The sequence below is a fragment of the Ptychodera flava genome, chromosome 15, assembly GCF_041260155.1.
Source record: "Ptychodera flava strain L36383 chromosome 15, AS_Pfla_20210202, whole genome shotgun sequence".
Classification (NCBI taxonomy): Eukaryota; Metazoa; Hemichordata; class Enteropneusta; family Ptychoderidae; genus Ptychodera; species Ptychodera flava.
In genome coordinates this window covers 5,179,540-5,200,455 of record NC_091942.1, presented here as the reverse complement: position 1 = coordinate 5,200,455, position 20,916 = coordinate 5,179,540, and the positions used below count along the sequence as shown (strand labels likewise).

Sequence of the window (20,916 nt, the reverse complement as noted above, 5' to 3'; positions counted from 1 at the left end):
ATATTCTTGACAATGCATCTGCGTTCTTATTGTAAACTCCTTGCCTGTGCTGAACACTGAAGGGTAACAAATGGCTGTAATTATCTTTCATTTTCTCTAGCCATTCCCTGACTCGTCTCCGGGAAGGGGACCTAAAATATCCATGCATATTCTACTGAAGTGGGCATCGATAGTTGGGAGTATATTACGTGGGGCTCTATCTCCTTTGTGAGCATGTGCTGTCTTCTGACAGTTAGTGACAGCTGTTGAGCTTATTTTATGTGTATTCAAAGGAACTTCCTCTTTTATCTCCTGATCATCTATAATTTGTATACTCTTGACTCTGGTGCTTTTTATATCTTGTTCTTTCTGTTTAGCTTGTTCATCTGGCCTCTTTTGCCTGCTAGGTGTAACTATTAAAGCTTCATTTGTATCCTGTATGTTTCTAGTATGTTGAGCGCAGAAATAGTCATCCCACGCACTACCTATCTCGTTGCCCAACAAAATATCCCTCCCTAACTTTGAGTGAACAGCTACACATATCCAACCTGAAAAGTATTCACAGTCCAAGAAAACTCTAGCTAATGGATATTCCCTGGGAATACCAACAATTCCACTGATTGGAACTGAGTTACCTGTATAAGATTCAGGGGTTACAAATTTTTTATTAATAATTGTCTGGGTGCAGCCTGTATCACGTAAGATTCGAACTTTCTGTCCATTTATTGTACCAAATGTTTCGTAAGGGCTAAGCTGGACCTTACCATTGGCATTAGAATCTTTACACATTAGGACAGGTTTTGCTTCAGCTCTAGTAGTTTTATCGGGGCACTGTACCGATTTATGCCCAGTTTTCCCACAGTTAAAACACTTACCAGAGAAATTTCCATTATCCTGGCAATTATCCCTCTCTCCCACTTTTGGTTCCAAATAACTATTTTGGTTGCTGACTTTCAAACCCTGTTTATAAGAACTGGTTTCAGGCTTAGAATTTAGTTTGATGCCTCCTCTATTTGTAACATAATCGTCAGCAAGGCCAAGAACTTCCTGAACTGATGCTGGCTTTTTGTCTTTTATCCAGAGGCACAGATCTTTAGGTAGCATAGCATAAATTTGTTCTTTCAGCAGAACTCCTTTCAAATCATCTAAGCTTTTAACTTCTTCTATTTCCAACCAACGATTACTTATGGCCCTTAATTTTGTTCCCCATTCTGTGTATGTCTCTTGGGACATGGGATACAGTGTTCTAAATTTAAGCCTATAGGCTTCTGCATTCAATTCATATCGCTTATATATGGCCTCTTTCAGTTTTGGATAATTTGTAGCATCGTCTGGGGATAACCCAATGTATGCCTCCCTGGCTTTCCCAGTCAAGGATGGGGCTAATCTAACCACCCAAGTATCTTCAGCCCACATACTCGTCCTAGCTATTTGTTCAAATGTACGTAAATACACATCAATATCATCCTTCTCATCGAGAGGTAATATTTTGATATTACTATCTATACGTTGAGCTGGCAAATTGACAAACCTAGTCTCAGTGCGTTCTGCCATATGCCTTTCATGTTCCCTTTGTGCTGCCTTTTCTTCCCTCTCCCATTCCCTCTGATCCCTCTTTTCTTCTATCTCTAACTTTTTCAATTCCAATTGAAATAATTGGTCAGCTGTAAGTTTTGGGCTAGTTTGGTCTTCTAGTGTTTCTGTCCTTGTACTTTCATCCCTGTCAGCTGAAACATTAGCTGTCCTACTTCTTAAGGCCATAGACATTTTCCCACAATTTAACAATACAAGCAATAAATCACACGTCAAAATCTCTTACTGACTCTATATGTGATCACTCACCGCTTCTGTTCTTTGACTTTGATCTTCACCACAACCTCTTGTCGTGCCACTTGTGCTGATTTCCACCACCGGTTCTGTTCCCAGCACTTCTCCAGGCGTCCTTCCTGTCAGCTTCTGTAGTCTGATACAGCAGGTCTCTTCACCTCTGTCGAATACTACCAATCACGCTGACTTCCAACACTTCTCCAGGCGTCCTTCCTGTCAGCTTCTGTAGTCTGATACAGCAGGTCCTCTTCACCTCTGTCGAATACTACCAATCACGCTGATTTCCAACACTTCTCCAAGCGTCCTTCCTGTCAGCTTCTGTAGTCTGATACAGCAGGTTCACTTCACCTCTGTCAAATACTACCAATCGTGCTGACTTACTTCTCAAGCTGTCTCCTCCCAGTTCCTCTGTGCTGTTCTTCCAGCTGCTCTTCTGTTATCAGACCCACTGCTTTCGATGAGCTCAGGTGCTGAGTAGCTTAGTAGAGGATCCCACCGCTGCCACCATGTAACGAAGTCAGAAGTCGGGACTTCTACTAACTCTGTAGCACTTGTAGCTCAGGCTGGACTTGGACGTAACTTTAACACACAGCAGCAAACACAGACTCATGCAGAGACAGTACTTCTTGAGAAGGAGACTTGTTTATTACGCCGCACTTGCGTCTAAACAGAGATCTAACAATTCCACAGAAAACTACTAAATTTATAATGCCAAAACACAGAAGCTCCTCCTAATAAGTTCAAAGGCTAGTCTAATTGGCTAGCCATAGTCATATGACACAATAATTGCCATGGATTCGTCAGAGATACAAAATATTCAAATATCATTGTATAAGTTAAACATTAACATTACATTCTAGTAGAATCTCTTTGGCTTCTTTTGTCTTCTAAGTTGTATAATTAAAAGATTGCGATAACATCATTAAGCAGCTTGCAATTATCTAAGCTGATCATCAGATCAACTTCTAAGAAATCATGAAACAATGCACCTTAATTAAAGGATTAAAATATTACCAGGTGTTTACCTTAAGAAGCTTTTGGGTTTTTAAGATAATCATAAGTTGCCAAAGTATTACTTATACACCTGGTACAATCAAACATTGATTAATATTTGTATAAACATTCACTGGCATTACACAATAATCCAACTTCATGACACTCCCAAAACCATCGTAAGTGCTTGGCGTGACAGAGATAACATGCGGGTGATATCTGTTGTCATGACAATCGCAAGAAAAAATCAAAATGACCGCTTCTCTCAGTTGCGTACGACCATCGAGTGCCTTAAAATAGGAAGACATCTTCATGTCAAGCGGAGGCGAGCTTTTCATTGGTTACGATGGTGATAACACATTGGGCCCTAAACGTTCTTCTTGTGCTGCCATATTGGAATGCCAGTATCTAGTCCTATAATGCTCACTGAGATATTGCTGACCTGTCGCGCATAATGTTGATTTGTGCGTCTACAATATGAATAAAGTTTGTTTACACAAATATATCTATGTTTATGCGTGTGGTGCAAAAGATGATAAGGCATAAAGGTTTAGGTTTTCCTATCAGTTACAGTATTTTCATTACAACAATTCTGCTAAATTTGTGAAAAAGTTAAGAAAAACATTATACCGGTACCGAGGCATAGTCTACCCCCCAACAGCATAGTAAATGCCTGGCGCGACAGCGATATCGTGCGCGTGTTATCTGTTATCTGTTGTCATGATAATGCCAAGAAAAATCAAAATGACCGCTTTTCTCAGTTGCTTACGACGATTGAGTGCCTTAAAATAGGAAGACATCTACATGTCTAGCAGAGGAGAGCTTTTCATTGGTTACAATTGTGATAACACATTGCGCCCTAAACGTTCTTCTTGTTCTGCTATATTGCAGTGCCAGTATCTTGTCCTATAACATTCACTGAGATATCACGGACCTGTCACGCATGATGTTGATTTGCGCGTCTACAGTATGATTTAAATATGTTTACACAAATATTTCTATATTTCTGCGTGTGGTGCAAAAGATGTAAAGCCATGAAGGTTAAGGTTTTCCTATCACCGGCGTTTATAGTTACTCTTATTATAAGGCATATTTACGATGGCATTTTGCATCCAGGATATATCCTGACTGTTGGGAATTACAATCTAGTCTTGTAAACCACTACCGGAAACAAGCCCACCAATGTCTTGTAGCCATCGATATTCTCTATTATAAATCAACTGACTGTTTAAGTCTCAATATCTTAGCCAGTCGAAAAATTAAAAAAAATGTGAGCCATAGAATTTCTGATGATAAATTGCTTTAATGCCCTTGGCTCGTAAAGACCTTGGCTCCTAAAGAGGCACCAAAATACATGTGTTCGTCGCAACGCCCAACTGGGGCAACATCACGGTTCTCAGTTTAAGTTTATAACCGGTGTTCATTATCATTACATGCTTTCCATCTGTTCCACAACAGAGTAATTGCTCTGTATCCACGACACTTAGAGTGTGAATAAATATCTACCATTTCAAATGGTTGTTTTTTACCTCGTGAGCTTGTCACATTACTGGTGGGCTCGATGTCTGCCCTGGTGTGTGCCGTGGTTGGTGCAGTTGGGCTTGTATCATATGAAGATTGTACAACATTCTGGAGTGTAGTATTGACAACTGTTGATTCTGCAGTTGCGTTTCTAGTAGCTGAACTGTTCAGGGTAATCAAAACAGTCGATGATTCTTGAACTTCTGCAAATGAAATCATACAGAGTGTAAGCTATGTCCGATTAACACTATTAAAGGTAAAGAGTCATGAGATAAACACTCCATTGAACACAAAGTAAATCAGATAAAGACTTTGCAGGTTAAACGTTTGCTAGCTTGGCAGTTGCCACAGCCAAATATTTATGATTTGATTGAAGTAAGAGTCTGACATTTGCAGAAATGTTTTATTTACTAGGCATCTTTTAACATGATTCACACGATTGGAACTATTTTCGGAAAATTGGATGAGAGTAATTATTAGGAAAATGTGACGAAATCGAAATTTTTACAGCTGAAATTTTACAAAATGATAGAAAAGTGTAAAATTTGAAATATTGTTCTCATCGAACAGAAAAACGAAAACACAATTATTATTGCATACCTCATTCATCTGATTCAAATTTTTGAAAAAATGTTGATGTTTTTGTAAAATTATGTAATGAAAAATGCTTAAAATTTCTCTTATTGACGACTTTTTTGAGTAAAATAGGAAGACATCTACATTTTAAGCGGAGAAGAGCTTTTCATCGGTAACGATTGTGATAATATTCACTGAGATATCACGGACCTGTCACGCATGATGTTGATTTGTGCGTCTACAATATGAATAAAGTTTGTCTACACAAATATTTCTATATTTCTGCGTGTGGTGCAAAAGATCTAAAGCCATGAAGGTCAATGTTTTCCTATCATTGGCGTTTATAGTTACTCTTATTAATGAAGGCATATTACGATGGCATTTTGCATCTAGGAAATATCTTGGCTGCTGAGATTTACAATTTTATCTTGTAAACCACTACCGGAAACAAGCACACAAATGTCTTGTAGTCATCAATATTCTCTATATAAATCAAATGACTGTTAAAGTCTCAATATCTGAGCTAGTCGAAAATTTAAAAAAAATGTGAGCCATGGAATTTCTATTGAAAAATTTCTTTAATGCCCTTGGCTTCTAAAGACCATGAATCCTAAAGAGGCAACATAATACGTGTGTTCGTCGCAATGCCCAACTGGGCCACCATCACAGTTCTCTGTTTAAGTTTATAAACGGTGTTCATTATCAGCACATGCTTGCCATCTGTTCCACAATGGAGTACTTACTCTGTGTCCACGGCACTTACAGTGTGAATAATAATCTATCATTTCAAGGGGTTTCTTACCTCTGGAGCTTGTCATATTAACGGTTGGCTCGATGTCTACCCTTGTATGTGCCGTGGTTAGGGCAGTTGGGCTTGTGTAATTTGAAGATTGTACAACATTCTGGATTGTAGTATCGACAACTGTTGATTCTGCAGTTGCGTTTCTAGTAGCTGAACTGTTCAGGGTAATCCAAACTGTCGATGATTCTTGAACTTCTACAAATGAAATCATACAGAGTGTAAGCTATGTCCGATTAACACTATTAAAGTTAAAGAGTCATGAGGTAAACACTCCATTGAATACAAAGTAAATCAAATAAAGACTTTGCAGGTTAAACGTTTGCTAGCTTGGCAGTTGCCACAGCCAAATATTTATGATTTGATTGAAGTAAGAGTCGGACATTTGCAGAAACGTTTTATTTACTAGGCATCTTTTAACATGATTAGACATTCGACATTGACGGTTTTCCAGGGGCATAATTGGTACCCTTACATGTACAGGCATATTGATACAACAACATATACAGCATTACATTTACATCGTTTCGGATTGGTTGTCCGTTCACCGTCCGTCGCCAATGGTAATCATTATGAATGACAGCTCTGACTCTCCTACATTGCTTGATACAGTAGTTAGCTGTTTATTTTATGCGGATGATGTAGTAATTCTATCTAAATCAAAGACAGGCCTTCAGAATTGTTCAGACAAATTATCAACATATACCCAAAAGTGGAGATTACAGGTCAATACAGACAAGTCCAAAGTAATGATTTTTAATAAGACAAATCGGCTACTATGTAGCAATATATTCTTTTTTGAGGGAAGGGAACTAAATGTTGTGAATCAGCTAAATTACCTGGGAGTCACGATAACACCAAATGGTAAATTTAAAACAGGCATAAATATATTAAAGAAAAAAGGTATGAAAGCTCTCTTTGCTCTTAAGGGAAAAATAGGCCCGGGTATCAACTTAAGCATTCCCCTACAACTCAGTTTATTCGACAAATTGATTAGACCGATTCTTACATATGGTAGTGATATATGGGCTGATGAAAGTAAATACAATATGTCTATTGAAGATGTGCACATAAGTTTTTGCCGGTTTATTTTAAAAATTCCAAGGCATACCCTAAGATGGCAATATACAGTGAACTAGGGAGATACCCAATTGAAACTTTTTTACAAACTCAACTGATTAAATACTATAATAGAGTGCTAAATAGCCAAAATCCATTGATAAAAGAAGCCGTCATAGTGAATAAAAATAACAAAAGCAACTGGTACATTAAAATTGAGTCACTCTTAACTAAAATGGAAGAATCACAAATATTAAATTCTCACGACATCTGTACAGATTGTAAATTATCAATTATTAAAAACAAGTTGTGTAATATCTTTAAATCCAAATGGAAAGAAGATATATTTTGTGACGCCAAAAATAAAAAGGGATATGGAAACAAGTTAAGAACATATAGAATATTCAAGAAGAATATAGCATTTGAAAAATACCTTATAGAAATAAAAAACCCACAGCTGAGAGACACATTAACAAAATTCAGGCTCAGTAACCATAAACTCCACATAGAAACTGGAAGACAATCTAAAACCCCTATCAACGAAAGAATTTGCAAAAGATGTACACATAATCATATTGAAGACGAGACTCATTTCCTATTTATTTGTGAATACTATAAATCAGAACGAAATACATTATACAATACTATTCAATCAGTACACCCAACATTCCAGTCATTATCACATAACAGTCAACTAGAATTCATGATGAATAACAAGAAATTATACATTCCCATAGCAATGTACATTAACAAGTGTCTACTTCTGAGAGATCAATAACAAACAAGTACAACGACAAATAAATATTCTTTCAAGTTTGTGTTCCATTTATGTATGTACCTTTATTTATTTTTTTATTTATTTATTTCTGATTTTGACTTTTTTGGCTACTTATTGTATTGCTTCTTTGAAGTCTCTATGTATGACGATATTTACCCTTTCCTTGGTATAAAGTGTGTCAATAAAGCAGTATTATGGCCATATTGAATTTGAACTCCCAAACCTTTCGTATTTACTTAGTTACCTCCTTGGGATTATTCGACTTAGAATTCTCTATTGGATTCCAAACTCTGGACACACAAATGTTGTGGGCTATTTTTTTAGTAGGACTTCACAACTCCTGTGTTACCGGTAGTTTTATCGTGTTTTCATATTATTTGCTTTTGTAGAGTTCCCTTCTTTATCATTTTCAGATAGCAGACCAATTACAAATAAAAAATTTTGCTTAGTTTTTGTCTGTCTTTTGCTTATTTTCTTTACAATTTATTTTCAAAAAACTGATCCTTTATTGGCCATATATGACAAGATTTATTATAACCTTATGCACACATTTATCCATCCATGTGACGTTCATATGGCGGGTAGCTATTACACGAGAAATGCTACTCAATTATATTATTTTCATTAAAAAAATTCTGCTAACTTTGAGAAAAGCTCAAGCAAAACATTCTACCGTTTCCGGGGCACAGTCTACCTCCCAACAGAGTAGAGTACTTACTCTGTATCCACGACACTTAGAGTGTGAATGAATATCTACCATTTCAAAGGTTTTTTTTACCTCTGGAGCTTGTCACATTAATGGTGGGCTCAATGTCTGCCCTTGTGTGTGCCGTGGTTGGTGCAGTTGGGCTTGTGTCATTTGAAGATTGAACAACATTCACGAGTGTAGTATTGACAACTGTTGATTCTGCAGTTGAGTTTTTAGTAGCTGAACTGTTCACGGTCATCCGAACAGTCGATGATTCTTGAACTTCTGCAAATAAAATCATACAGAGTGTAAGCTATATCGTATTAACACTATTAAAGTTAAAGAGTCATGAGATAAACACTCCATTGAATACAAAGTCAATCAAATAAATACTAAGCAGGTTAAAAGTTTGCTAGTTGTGCAGTTGCCACAGGCAAATATTTATGATTTCATTGCAATAAGAGTCTGATGTTTGCATAAACGTTTTATTTACTAGGCATCTTTTAACATGATTAGAAATTCGACATTAACACGCAAATGTTGTGGGCTAATATTTTTTGTAGGTCTCCACACCTCCTGCGTTACCGGTAGTTTTATAGAGTTTTCATATTATTAGCTTTTGTAGAGTTCCCTTCTTTATAATTTACAGATAGCAGAACAATTACAAATAAAAAGTTTTGCTTAGTTTTTGCCTGTCTTTTGCTCATTTTCTTTACAATTTATTTCAATAAAACTGATTCTTTATTAGCCATATATAACAAGATTTATCATAGAGTTATGCACACATTTATCCATCCTTGTGACGTTAATATGGCGAGTAGCTTTTACACGAGTAGTGTTACTTAATTTTAGTATTTTCATTAAAAAAATTCTGCTTATTTTGAGAAAAGCTCAAGCAAAACATTCTACCGTTTCCGGGGCACAGTCTACCTCCCAACAGCATGATAAGTAATTTGCGTGACAGCAATATCGTGCGCGTGGTATCTGTTGTCATGAAAATGCCCAGAAAATCAAAATGACCGCTTCTCTCAGTTCAGTATGACAATCGAGTGCCTTAAAATAGGAAGACATCTACATTTTAAGCGGAGAAGAGCTTTTCATCGGTAACGATTGTGATAACACATTGCACCCTAAACGTTCTTCTTGTTCTGCTATATTGGAGTGCCAGTATCTGGTCCTGTAATATTCACTGAGATATCACGGACCTGTCACGCATGATGTTGATTTGTGCGTCTACAATATGAATAAAGTTTGTCTACACAAATATTTCTATATTTCTGCGTGTGGTGCAAAAGATCTAAAGCCATGAAGGTCAATGTTTTCCTATCATTGGCGTTTATAGTTACTCTTATTATTGAAGGCATATTACGATGGCATTTTCCATCTAGGAAATATCTTGGCTGCTGAGAATTACAATTTTATCTTGTAAACCACTACCGGAAACAAGCACACAAATGTCTTGTAGTCATCAATATTCTCTATATAAATCAAATGACTGTTAAAGTCTCAATATCTGAGCTAGTCGAAAATTTAAAAAAAATGTGAGCCATGGAATTTCTAATGAAAAATTTCTTTAATGCCCTTGGCTTCTAAAGACCCTGAATCCTAAAGAGGCAACATAATACGTGTGTTCGTCGCAATGCCCAACTGGACCACCATTACAGTTCTCTGTTTAAGTTTATAAACGGTGTTCATTATCAGCACATGCTTGCCATCTGTTCCACAATGGAGTACTTGCTCTGTGTCCACGGCACTTAGAGTGTTAATAAAAATCTATCATTTCAAGGGGTTTCTTACCTCTGGAGCTTGTCATATTAACGGTTGGCTCGATGTCTGCCCTTGTATGTGCCGTGGTTAGGGCAGTTGGGCTTGTGTAATTTGAAGATTGTACAACATTCTGGAGTGTAGTATCGACAACTGTTGATGCTGCAGTTGCGTTTCTAGTAGCTGAACTGTTCAGGGTAATCCAAACAGTCGATGATTCTTGAACTTCTGCAAATGAAATCATACAGAGTGTAAGCTATGTCCGATTAACACTATTAAAGGTAAAGAGTCACGAGATAAACACTCCATTGAATACAAAGTAAATCAAATAAAGACTTTGCAGGTTAAACGTTTTCTAGCTTGGCAGTTGCCACAGCCAAATATTTATGATTTGATTGAAGTAAGAGTCGGACATTTGCAGAAACGTTTTATTTACTAGGCATCTTTTAACATGATTAGACATTCGACATTGACGGTTTTCCAGGGGCATAATTGGTACCCTTACATGTACAGGCATATTGATACAACAACATATACAGCATTACATTTACATCGTTTCGGATTGGTTGTCAGTTCACCGTCCGTCGCCAATGGTAATCATTATGAATGACAGCTCTGACTCTCCTACATTGCTTGATACAGTAGTTAGCTGTTTATTTTATGCGGATGATGTAGTAATTCTATCTAAATCAAAGACAGGCCTTCAGAATTGTTCAGACAAATTATCAACATATACCCAAAAGTGGAGATTACAGGTCAATACAGACAAGTCCAAAGTAATGATTTTTAATAAGACAAATCGGCTACTATGTAGCAATATATTCTTTTTGAGGGAAGGGAACTAAATGTTGTGAATCAGCTAAATTACCTGGGAGTCACGATAACACCAAATGGTAAATTTAAAACAGGCATAAATATATTAAAGAAAAAAGGTATGAAAGCTCTCTTTGCTCTTAAGGGAAAAATAGGCCCGGGTATCAACTTAAGCATTCCCCTACAACTCAGTTTATTCGACAAATTGATTAGACCGATTCTTACATATGGTAGTGATATATGGGCTGATGAAAGTAAATACAATATGTCTATTGAAGATGTGCACATAAGTTTTTGCCGGTTTATTTTAAAAATTCCAAGGCATACCCCTAAGATGGCAATATACAGTGAACTAGGGAGATACCCAATTGAAACTTTTGTACAAACTCAACTGATCAAATACTATAATAGAGTGCTAAATAGCCAAAATCCATTGATAAAAGAAGCCGTCATAGTGAATAAAAATAACAAAAGCAACTGGTACATTAAAATTGAGTCACTCTTAACTAAAATGGAAGAATCACAAATATTAAATTCTCACGACATCTGTACAGATTGTAAATTATCAATTATTAAAAACAAGTTGTGTAATATCTTTAAATCCAAATGGAAAGAAGATATATTTTGTGACGCCAAAAATAAAAAGGGATATGGAAACAAGTTAAGAACATATAGAATATTCAAGAAGAATATAGCATTTGAAAAATACCTTATAGAAATAAAAAACCCACAGCTGAGAGACACGTTAACAAAATTAAGGCTCAGTAACCATAAACTCCACATAGAAACTGGAAGACAATCTAAAACCCCTATCAACGAAAGAATTTGTAAAAGATGTACACATAATCATATTGAAGACGAGACTCATTTCCTATTTATTTGTGAATACTATAAATCAGAACAAAATACATTATACAATACTATTCAATCAGTACACCCAACATTCCAGTCATTATCACATAACAGTCAACTAGAATTCATGATGAATAACAAGAAATTATACATTCCCATAGCAATGTACATTAACAAGTGTCTACTTCTGAGAGATCAATAACAAACAAGTACAACGACAAATAAATATTCTTTCCAGTTTGTGTTCCATTTATGTATGTACCTTTATTTATTTTTTTATTTATTTATTTCTGATTTTGACTTTTTTGGCTACTTATTGTATTGCTTCTTTGAAGTCTCTATGTATGACGATGTTTACCCTTTCCTTGGGGTAAAGTTTGTCAATAAAGCAGTATTATGGCCATATTGAATTTGAACTCCCAAACCTTTCGTATTTACTTAGTTACCTCCTTGGGATTATTCGACTTAGAATTCTCTAATGAATTCCAAACTCTGGACACACAAATATTGTGGGCTATTTTTTTAGTAGGACTTCACAACTCCTGTGTTACCGGTAGTTTTATCGTGTTTTCATATTATTTGCTTTTGTAGAGTTCCCTTCTTTATCATTTTCAGATAGCAGACCAATTACAAATAAAAAATTTTGCTTAGTTTTTGTCTGTCTTTTGCTTATTTTCTTTACAATTTATTTTCAAAAAACTGATCCTTTATTGGCCATATATGACAAGATTTATTATAACCTTATGCACACATTTATCCATCCATGTGACGTTCATATGGCGGGTAGCTATTACACGAGTAATGCTACTCAATTATATTATTTTCATTAAAAAAATTCTGCTAACTTTGAGAAAAGCTCAAGCAAAACATTCTACCGTTTCCGGGGCACAGTCTACCTCCCAACAGAGTAGAGTACTTGCTCTGTATCCACGACTCTTAGAGTGTGAATGAATATCTACCATTTCAAAGGTTTTTTTTTTTTACCTCTGGAGCTTGTCACATTAATGGTGGGCTCAATGTCTGCCCTTGTGTGTGCCGTGGTTGGTGCAGTTGGGCTTGTGTCATTTGAAGATTGAACAACATTCACGAGTGTAGTATTGACAACTGTTGATTCTGCAGTTGAGTTTTTAGTAGCTGAACTGTTTACGGTCATCCGAACAGTCGATGATTCTTGAACTTCTACAAATGATCTCATACAGAGTGTAAGCTATATCGTATTAACACTATTAAAGTTAAAGAGTCATGAGATAAACACTCAGTTGCATACAAAGTCAATCAAATAAATACTAAGCAGGTTAAAAGTTTGCTAGCTGTGCAGTTGCCACAGCCAAATATTTATGATTTCATTGCAATAAGAGTCTGATGTTTGCATAAACGTTTTATTTACTAGGCATCTTTTAACATTATTAGAAATTCGACATTAACACGCAAATGTTGTGGGCTGATATTTTTTGTAGGTCTCCACACCTCCTGCGTTACCGGTAGTTTTATAGAGTTTTCATATTATTAGCTTTTGTAGAGTTCCCTTCTTTATAATTTACAGATAGCAGAACAATTACAAATAAAAAGTTTTGCTTAGTTTTTGCCTGTCTTTTGCTTATTTTCTTTACAATTTATTTCAATAAAACTGATTCTTTATTAGCCATGTATAACAAGATTTATCATTGAGTTAAGCACACATTTATCCATCCTTGTGACGTTAATATGGCGGGTAGCTATTACACGAGTAATGTTACTTAATGTTAGTATTTTCATTAAAAAAATTCTGCTAACTTTGAGAAAAGCTCAAACAAAACGTTCTACCGTTTCCGGGGCACAGTCTACCTCCCAACAGCATGATAAGTAATTTAGGTGACAGCGATATCGTGCGCGTGTTATCTGTTGTCATGATAATACCAAGGAAAATCAAAATGACTGCTTCTCTCAGCTGCGTACGACGATCGAGTGCCTTAAAATAGGAAGACATCTACATGTCACGCAGAGGAGAGCTTTACATTGGTAACGATTGTGATAACACATTGCGCCCCAAACGTTCTTCTTGTGTTCCTATATTGGAATGCCAGTATCTGGTCCTCTAATATTCACTGAGATATCACGGACCTGTCACGCATGATGTTGCTTTGTGCGTCTACCATATGAATAAAGTTTGTTTACACAAATATTTCTATGTTTGTGCGTATGGTGCAAATGATGATAAGGCATGAAGGTTAAGGATTTCCTATCATCGGCGTATTCAGTTACTCTTATTATAAGACATATTAGGTTGGCATTTCGCAGCTAGGAAATAACTTGGCTGCTGAGAATTACATTGTAATGTGGTAATGCAATACCCTTTACAAACCCATAAATGGCCTGTAGCCATCAATATTCTCTATCATAAATCTAACTACTGTTCAAGTCTCAATATAACGAAAGTCTGAACATTGTAAAAATGTGAGCCATGGGATTTCTAATTATAAGAAGTTAAATGCCTCCGGCTAATAAAGAAGCAACATAATACGTGTGTTCGCAAAGCCCGTCTGAGCCTGTGTCAGAGTTCTCATTTTAAGTTTAGCACGAGTGTTTTTAACACCACATCTTCGCCATGCGTTCCACGTTGGAGTACTTGCTCTGTGTCCGCGGCACTTACTGTGTGAATAAATATCTACGATTTCAAGGGGTTTCCTACCTTTGGAGCTTGTCACATTAAATGTTGGCTCGATGTCTGCCCTGGTGTGTGCCGTGGTTGGTGCAGTTGGGCTTGTGTCATTTGAAGATTGTACAACATCCGTGAGTGTAGTATTGACAATTGTTGATTCTGCTGTTGAGTTTCTCTTTGCTGAACTGTTCACGGTCATCCGAACAGTCGATGATTCTTGAACTTCTGCAAATGATATCATACAGAGTAAACTTTGTCCGATTAACACTATTTAAGTTAAAGTGTCATGAGATAAATATTCCATTGAATACAAAGTCAATCAAATAAAGTCTTAGCTGATTAAAAGTTTGTTAGCTTGGCAGTTGCCATAGCCAAATATGGATGATTTTATTGAAGTTATAGTCTGACATTTGAAGAAACGTTTAATTAACTAGGCATCTTTAAACATATTTAGAAATTTGACATTGACGGTTTGCCAGGGCCATAACTGACACCCTTAATTTTACAGCCATATTAAAGTTAAATTGTCATGGGATAAACACTCCACTGAATACAGTGTAAATCAGAAAAAGACTTATCAGGTTAAATGTTTGCTTGCTTGGCAGTTGCCACAGCCAAATATTTATGATTTGATTGGAGTAAGAGTCTGACATTTGCAGAAACGTTTTATTCACTAGGCATCTTTTAACATGATTAGAAATACAACAATGATGGTTTGCCAGGGGCAGAATAGGCACCCTGAGATTTACAGGCATATTGATACAACAACATATACAGCATTACATTTACAACGTTAGGGTTTGGTTTCCGTTCATTGTCCGTCGCCAATGGTAATCATTATGGCCATATTGAATTTGAACTGCCAAACCTTTCGTATTTACTTAGTTACCTCCTTGGGATTATTCGACTTAGAATTCTCTAAATGATTCGAAAATGTGAACACGCAAATGTTGTGGACTAATATTTTTTGTAGGTCTCCACACCTCCTGTGTTACCGGTAGTTTTATCGTGTTTTCATATTATTAGCTTTTATAGAGTACCCTTCTTTATCATTTACAGATAACAGACCAATTACAAATAAAAAATTTTGCTTAGTTTTTGCATGTCTTTTGCTTATTTTCCTTAAAATTTATTTTCATAAAACTGATCCTTTATTGGCCATATATAACAAAATTTATCATAAAGTTATGCGGCATTTATCCATCCATTTGCTCATTTTAAGTTAAGCACGAGTGTTCTTTACACGAACAATGTTACCCAAAAAAATTCTGCTTATTTGAAGAAAAGCTCAACCAAAACATTGTACCGGTACCGAGGCACAGTCTACATCCCAAAACCATCGTTAGTGCTTGGCGGGACAGAGATATCATGCAGGTGATATCTGTTGTCATGACAATCCCAAGAAAAAATCTAAATGACCGCTTCTCTCAGTTGCATACGACGATCGAGTGCCTTAAAATAAGAAGACATCTACATTTTAAGAGGAGGAGAGCTTTTCATCGGTTGCGATTGTCGCGCCCTAAAGGTTCTTCTTGTGCTGCTATATTGGAGCGCCAGTATCTGATCCCATAATGCTCACTGAGATATCGCTGACCTGTCGCGCATGCTCTGGATTTGTGCGTCTACAATATGAATAAAGTTTGTTTACACAAATATTTCTATGTTTATGCGTATGGTGCAACGGTAACGATTGTGATAACACATTGCACCCAAAAACGTTCTTCTTGTTCTGCTATATTGGAGTGCCAGTATCTTGTCCTATAATATTCACTGAGATATCACGGACCTGTCACGCATGATGTTGATTTGTGCGTCTACAATATGAATAAAGTTTGTTTACACAAATATTTCTATGTTTGTGCGTATGGTGCAAATGATGATAAGGCATGAAGATTAAGGATTTCCTATCATCGGCGTTTATAGTTACTCTTATTATTGAAGGCATATTACGATGGCATTTTCCATCTAGGAAATGTCTTGGCTGCTGAGAATTACAATTTTATCTTGTTAACCACTACCCGAAACAAGCACACAAATGTCTTGTAGCCATCAATATTCTCTACATAAATCAAATGACTGTTAAAGTCTCAATATCTGAGCTAGTCGAAAATTTTAAAAAAATGTGAGCCATGGAATTTCTAATGATAAATTGCTCGAGTGCCCTTGGCTTGTAAAGACCCTGGCTCCTGAAGAGGCAACATAATACGTGTGTTCGTCGCAAAGCCCAACTGGGCCACTATCACAGTTCTCTGTTTAAGTTTATAACCAGTGTTTATTATCAGCACATGCTTGCCATCTGTTCCACAATGGAGTACTTGCTCTGTGTCCACGGCACTTACAGTGTGAATAAATATCTACGATTTCAAGGGGTTTCTTACCTCTGGAGCTTGTTATATTAACGGTTGGCTCGATGTCTGCCCTGGTGTGTGCCGTGGTTGGTGCGTTTGGGCTTGTGTCATTTGAAGATTGTACAACATTCTGGAGTGTAGTATTGATAACTGTTGATTCTGCAGTTGAGTTTTTAGTAGCTGAACTGTTTACGGTCATCCGAACAGTCGATGATTCTTGAACTTGTGCAAATGAAATCATACAGAGCGTAAGCTACGTCCGATTAACACTATTAAAGTTAAAGAGTCATGAGATAAACACTCAGTTGCATACAAAGTCAATCAAATAAATACTAAGCAGGTTAAAAGTTTGCTAGCTGTGCAGTTGCCACAGCCAAATATTTATGATTTCATTGCAATAAGAGTCTGATGTTTGCATAAACGTTTTATTTACTAGGCATCTTTTAACATGATTAGAAATTCGACATTAACACGCAAATGTTGTGGGCTAATTTTTTGTAGGTCTCCACACCTCCTGCGTTACCGGTAGTTTTATAGAGTTTTCATATTATTAGCTTTTGTAGAGTTCCCTTCTTTATAATTTACAGATAGCAGAACAATTACAAATAAAAAGTTTTGCTTAGTTTTTGCCTGTCTTTTGCTTATTTTCTTTACAATTTATTTCAATAAAACTGATTCTTTATTAGCCATATATAACAAGATTTATCATTGAGTTAAGCACACATTTATCCATCCTTGTGACGTTAATATGGCGGGTAGCTATTACACGAGTAATGTTACTTAATTTTAGTATTTTCATTAAAAAAATTCTGCTAACTTTGTGAAAAGCTCAAACAAAACGTTCTATCGTTTCCGGGGCACAGTCTACCTCCCAACAGCATGATAAGTAATTTGCGTGACAGCGATATCGTGCGCGTGTTATCTGTTGTCATGATAATGCCAAGGAAAATCAAAATGACTGCTTCTCTCAGCTGCGTACGACGATCGAGTGCCTTAAAATAGGAAGACATCTACATGTCAAGCAGAGGAGAGCTTTTCATTGGTAACGATTGTGATAACACATTGCGCCCTAAACGTTCTTCTTGTGCTGTTATATTGGAATGCCAGTATCTGGTCCTGTAATATTCACTGAGATATCACGGACCTGTCACGCACGATGTTGATTTGTGCGTCTACCATATGAATAAAGTTTGTTTACACAAATATTTCTATGTTTGTGCGTATGGTGCAAATGATGATAAGGCATGAAGGTTAAGGATTTCCTATCATCGGCGTATTCAGTTACTCTTATTATAAGGCATATTAGGTTGGCATTTCGCAGCTAGGAAATAACTTGTCTGCTGAGAATTACATTGTAATCTGGTAATGCAATACCCGTTACAAACTCATAAATGGCCTGTAGCCATCAATATTCTCTATCATAAATCTAACTACTGTTCAAGTCTCAATATAACGAAAGTCTGAACATTGTAAAAATGTGAGCCATGGGATTTCTAATTGTAAGAAGTTAAATGCCTCCGGCTAATAAAGAAGCAACATAATACGTGTGTTCGCAAAGCCCGTCTGAGCCTGTGTCAGAGTTCTCATTTTAAGTTTAGCATGAGTGTTTTTAACACCACATCTTTGCCATGCGTTCCACGTTGGAGTACTTGCTCTGTGTCCGCGGCACTTACTGTGTGAATAAATATCTACGATTTCAAGGGGTTTCCTACCTTTGGAGCTTGTCACATTAAATGTTGGCTCGATGTCTGCCCTGGTGTGTGCCGTGGTTGGTGCAGTTGGGCTTGTGTCATTTGAAGATTGTACAACATCCGTGAGTGTAGTATTGACAATTGTTGATTCTGCTGTTGAGTTTCTCTTTGCTGAACTGTTCACGGTCATCCGAACAGTCGATGATTCTTGAACTTCTGCAAATGAAATCATACAGAGTAAGCTATATCCGATTAACACTATTAAAGAGTTATGAGATAAACACTCCATTGAATACAATTAAAATCAAATAAAGACTTAGCAGGTTAAAAGTTTGCTTGCTTGGCAGTTGCAACAGCCAAAATATTTATGATTTGATTTTTTGATTGAAGTAAGAGTCTGACATTTGAAGAAACGTTTTATTTACTAGGCATCTTTTAACATGATTAGACATTCGACATTGACGGTTTTCCAGGGGCATAATTGGTACCCTTACATGTACAGGCATATTGATACAACAACATATACAGCATTACATTTACACTTTTTAGGATTGGTTGTCCATTCACCGTCTGTCGCCAATGGTAATCGTTATAGCCATATTGAATGTGAACTCTGAAACCTTTCGTATTTACTTAGTAACCTCTTTGGGATTATTCGACTTAGAATTCTCTATATGATTCTAAAATCTAGACACGCAAATGTTTTGGGCTAATATTTTTAGTACGTCTCCAAATCTCCTGTGTTACCAGTAGTTTTATCGTGTTTTCATATTATTGGCCTTTTTCGAGTTCCCTTCTTTATCATTTACAGATAGCAGAACAATTACAAATAAAAACTTTTGCTTATTTTTTCCCGTCTTCTGCTTATTTTCTTTACAATTTATTTTCATAAAACTGATCCTTTATTGGCCATATATAACAAGATTTATCATAAAGCGTCTGACTCGACCGACCATGAAGTACCTAGGGCATGCTTTACTGGTAGGCTGTCGTACTCCAGCTTCAGGTCTTTGATGTCCTTAGCTCTTTCTTCTTTTGGTATAGTCTCCAATACTTCACGGCTGTTGCTCACCCACTTTGTTAGACGGAACTCGCCCTTCTTGCAAGCAGCAGTCAGATCTTGTGTCAGCTTGATTGCCTTCTTCGCATTTTCTACCGACTTGAGGCAGTCATCTACGTAGAAGTCTCTCTTTATTGTGTTGACAACTTCCTTGTTGAATAAGTGGCTGTTGTCGTCGGCCATCTTGTGTAGTTCTGTGTTTGCGTGGCTCGGGGATGATACTGCACCGAACAGGTGAACCATCATTTTATAGACTCTTGGATGGCTTTCTATGTTTCCATCTGGCCACCAATAGAAGCGTAGACAGTCACTGTCCTCTTCTCTAACCTTTACTTGGAGGAACATAGCCTCTATATCTGCCATCAAAGCGATTGGTTCTTGTCAAAATCGTAATAACACTCCTAGTAGATTATTCGTCAGATCCGGCCCTTGTAGTAACAGGTTGTTCAACGACACCCCTTGGGACTTCGCTGAACAGTCAAAGACAACACGGATCTTCTCTGGTTTCTTTGGATGATATACTCCATGGTGGGGTATATGCCACACCTTTTTCGCGATCAAATTCGTTGTTAGGGACTCGTATTGCGTATCCCTTCTTATTTATGTCTGCCTTGAACTTCTGGTAGTCGGCATGGAACTGTGGTTGTTTAATAACTTTCTTTCAAGGCCTTTAAAGCGTTGTAAGGCATACTGCTGGTACTCTTTCAGTTTTGAATGGAAGTCCCATTTTGTAGTGTCCGTCTACTAGCTCAATGGTTTCGTTTACTTTCTGCATGAACTTCTTGTCTTCTTGGGAGTGTTCTCTTTTGTCATCTATCATGCGCTCAGGAAAATCAAGGTCAATGGAATGTCGCACTAACCTGTCTAGTTTATCCAATTCTTCCATATCCTCTACGGCAACAACTTCTGTTCTGTAGCTGGGAGGATGTTGTCCTTGTTCGTTCAATTTGACTACATGCCAGGGGATCCATCCTACGTGTGTTATTCATGCGTGAGGGGTTGAGTCCGGACCACGTATTGTTTCCAGAGGGGTATATACTGCTGTTTCTCTGGTACCTTTCATCGGTCCTATTTCGGCATCTATTCTTGGAAGCCTTATATCCTTCAAATGCGGCCATCTCATGAGATCTTCTTCACGGGGAATGTAGTCTTCACAGACGCCTATCTCTGGTTTAGTGTATACTGTTTTCAGCTCTACCTGTGGCTCTGAACAGTCTAGGTTTCTAAACTTCTATCCCTGTGACTTGGTCGCAGGTGTGGCTGCCTAAGCCGTTCACTGTGTTTACCGTCAGCTTTCTGTTTTCTGCCTATGGCTCCAAGTTTTCTCTTTAACGCTTCTGTGCAGAATGATATGACACTACCTGTGTGCAGAAAGGCATAAGTTTGTACCATTCTATTTCAGCCTTTCAAATTCACCTTGACAGGGATAATAGTCAGCAGGACCTTGCAGTTATCATTATCACCACCGGTGTCATCGTCTTGACCACCGGTCCCCATAAAGGACTGTACTTGGTACACCTCTGCCATGGT

General features: G+C 37.1%; 1 protein-coding gene across 1 annotated transcript; it reads right to left on the bottom strand.

Moving 5' to 3' along the window:
- Nucleotides 1-1,803: 1,803 nt before the first annotated feature.
- Nucleotides 1,804-19,749, bottom strand: LOC139152221 (uncharacterized). The gene is made up of 10 exons (XM_070725361.1): nucleotides 19,290-19,749; nucleotides 18,348-18,542; nucleotides 16,666-16,794; nucleotides 14,318-14,512; nucleotides 10,018-10,212; nucleotides 8,311-8,505; nucleotides 5,699-5,893; nucleotides 4,329-4,523; nucleotides 2,188-2,254; nucleotides 1,804-1,966 (listed from the first exon to the last, which is right to left on the bottom strand). Exons 1-10 carry the CDS (start codon nucleotides 19,747-19,749, stop codon nucleotides 1,804-1,806), a joined length of 1,989 nt encoding a protein of 662 aa, XP_070581462.1.
- Between the last annotated feature and the right edge of the window lie 1,167 nt (nucleotides 19,750-20,916).

Excerpts from the sequence above, each read along its gene's own strand:
- LOC139152221 (XM_070725361.1), bottom strand. The coding sequence starts at position 19,749 with ATGGCAGATATAGAGGCTATGTTCCTCCAAGTAAAGGTTAGAGAAGAG. Across the intron at positions 16,795-18,347 it reads TAATGTGACAAGCTCCAAAG|AATCAACAGTTATCAATACT; the intron begins GTAGGAAACCCC and ends ACTCAACTGCAG. Across the intron at positions 4,524-5,698 it reads TAATATGACAAGCTCCAGAG|AAGTTCAAGAATCATCGACT; the intron begins GTAAGAAACCCC and ends TTTCATTTGCAG.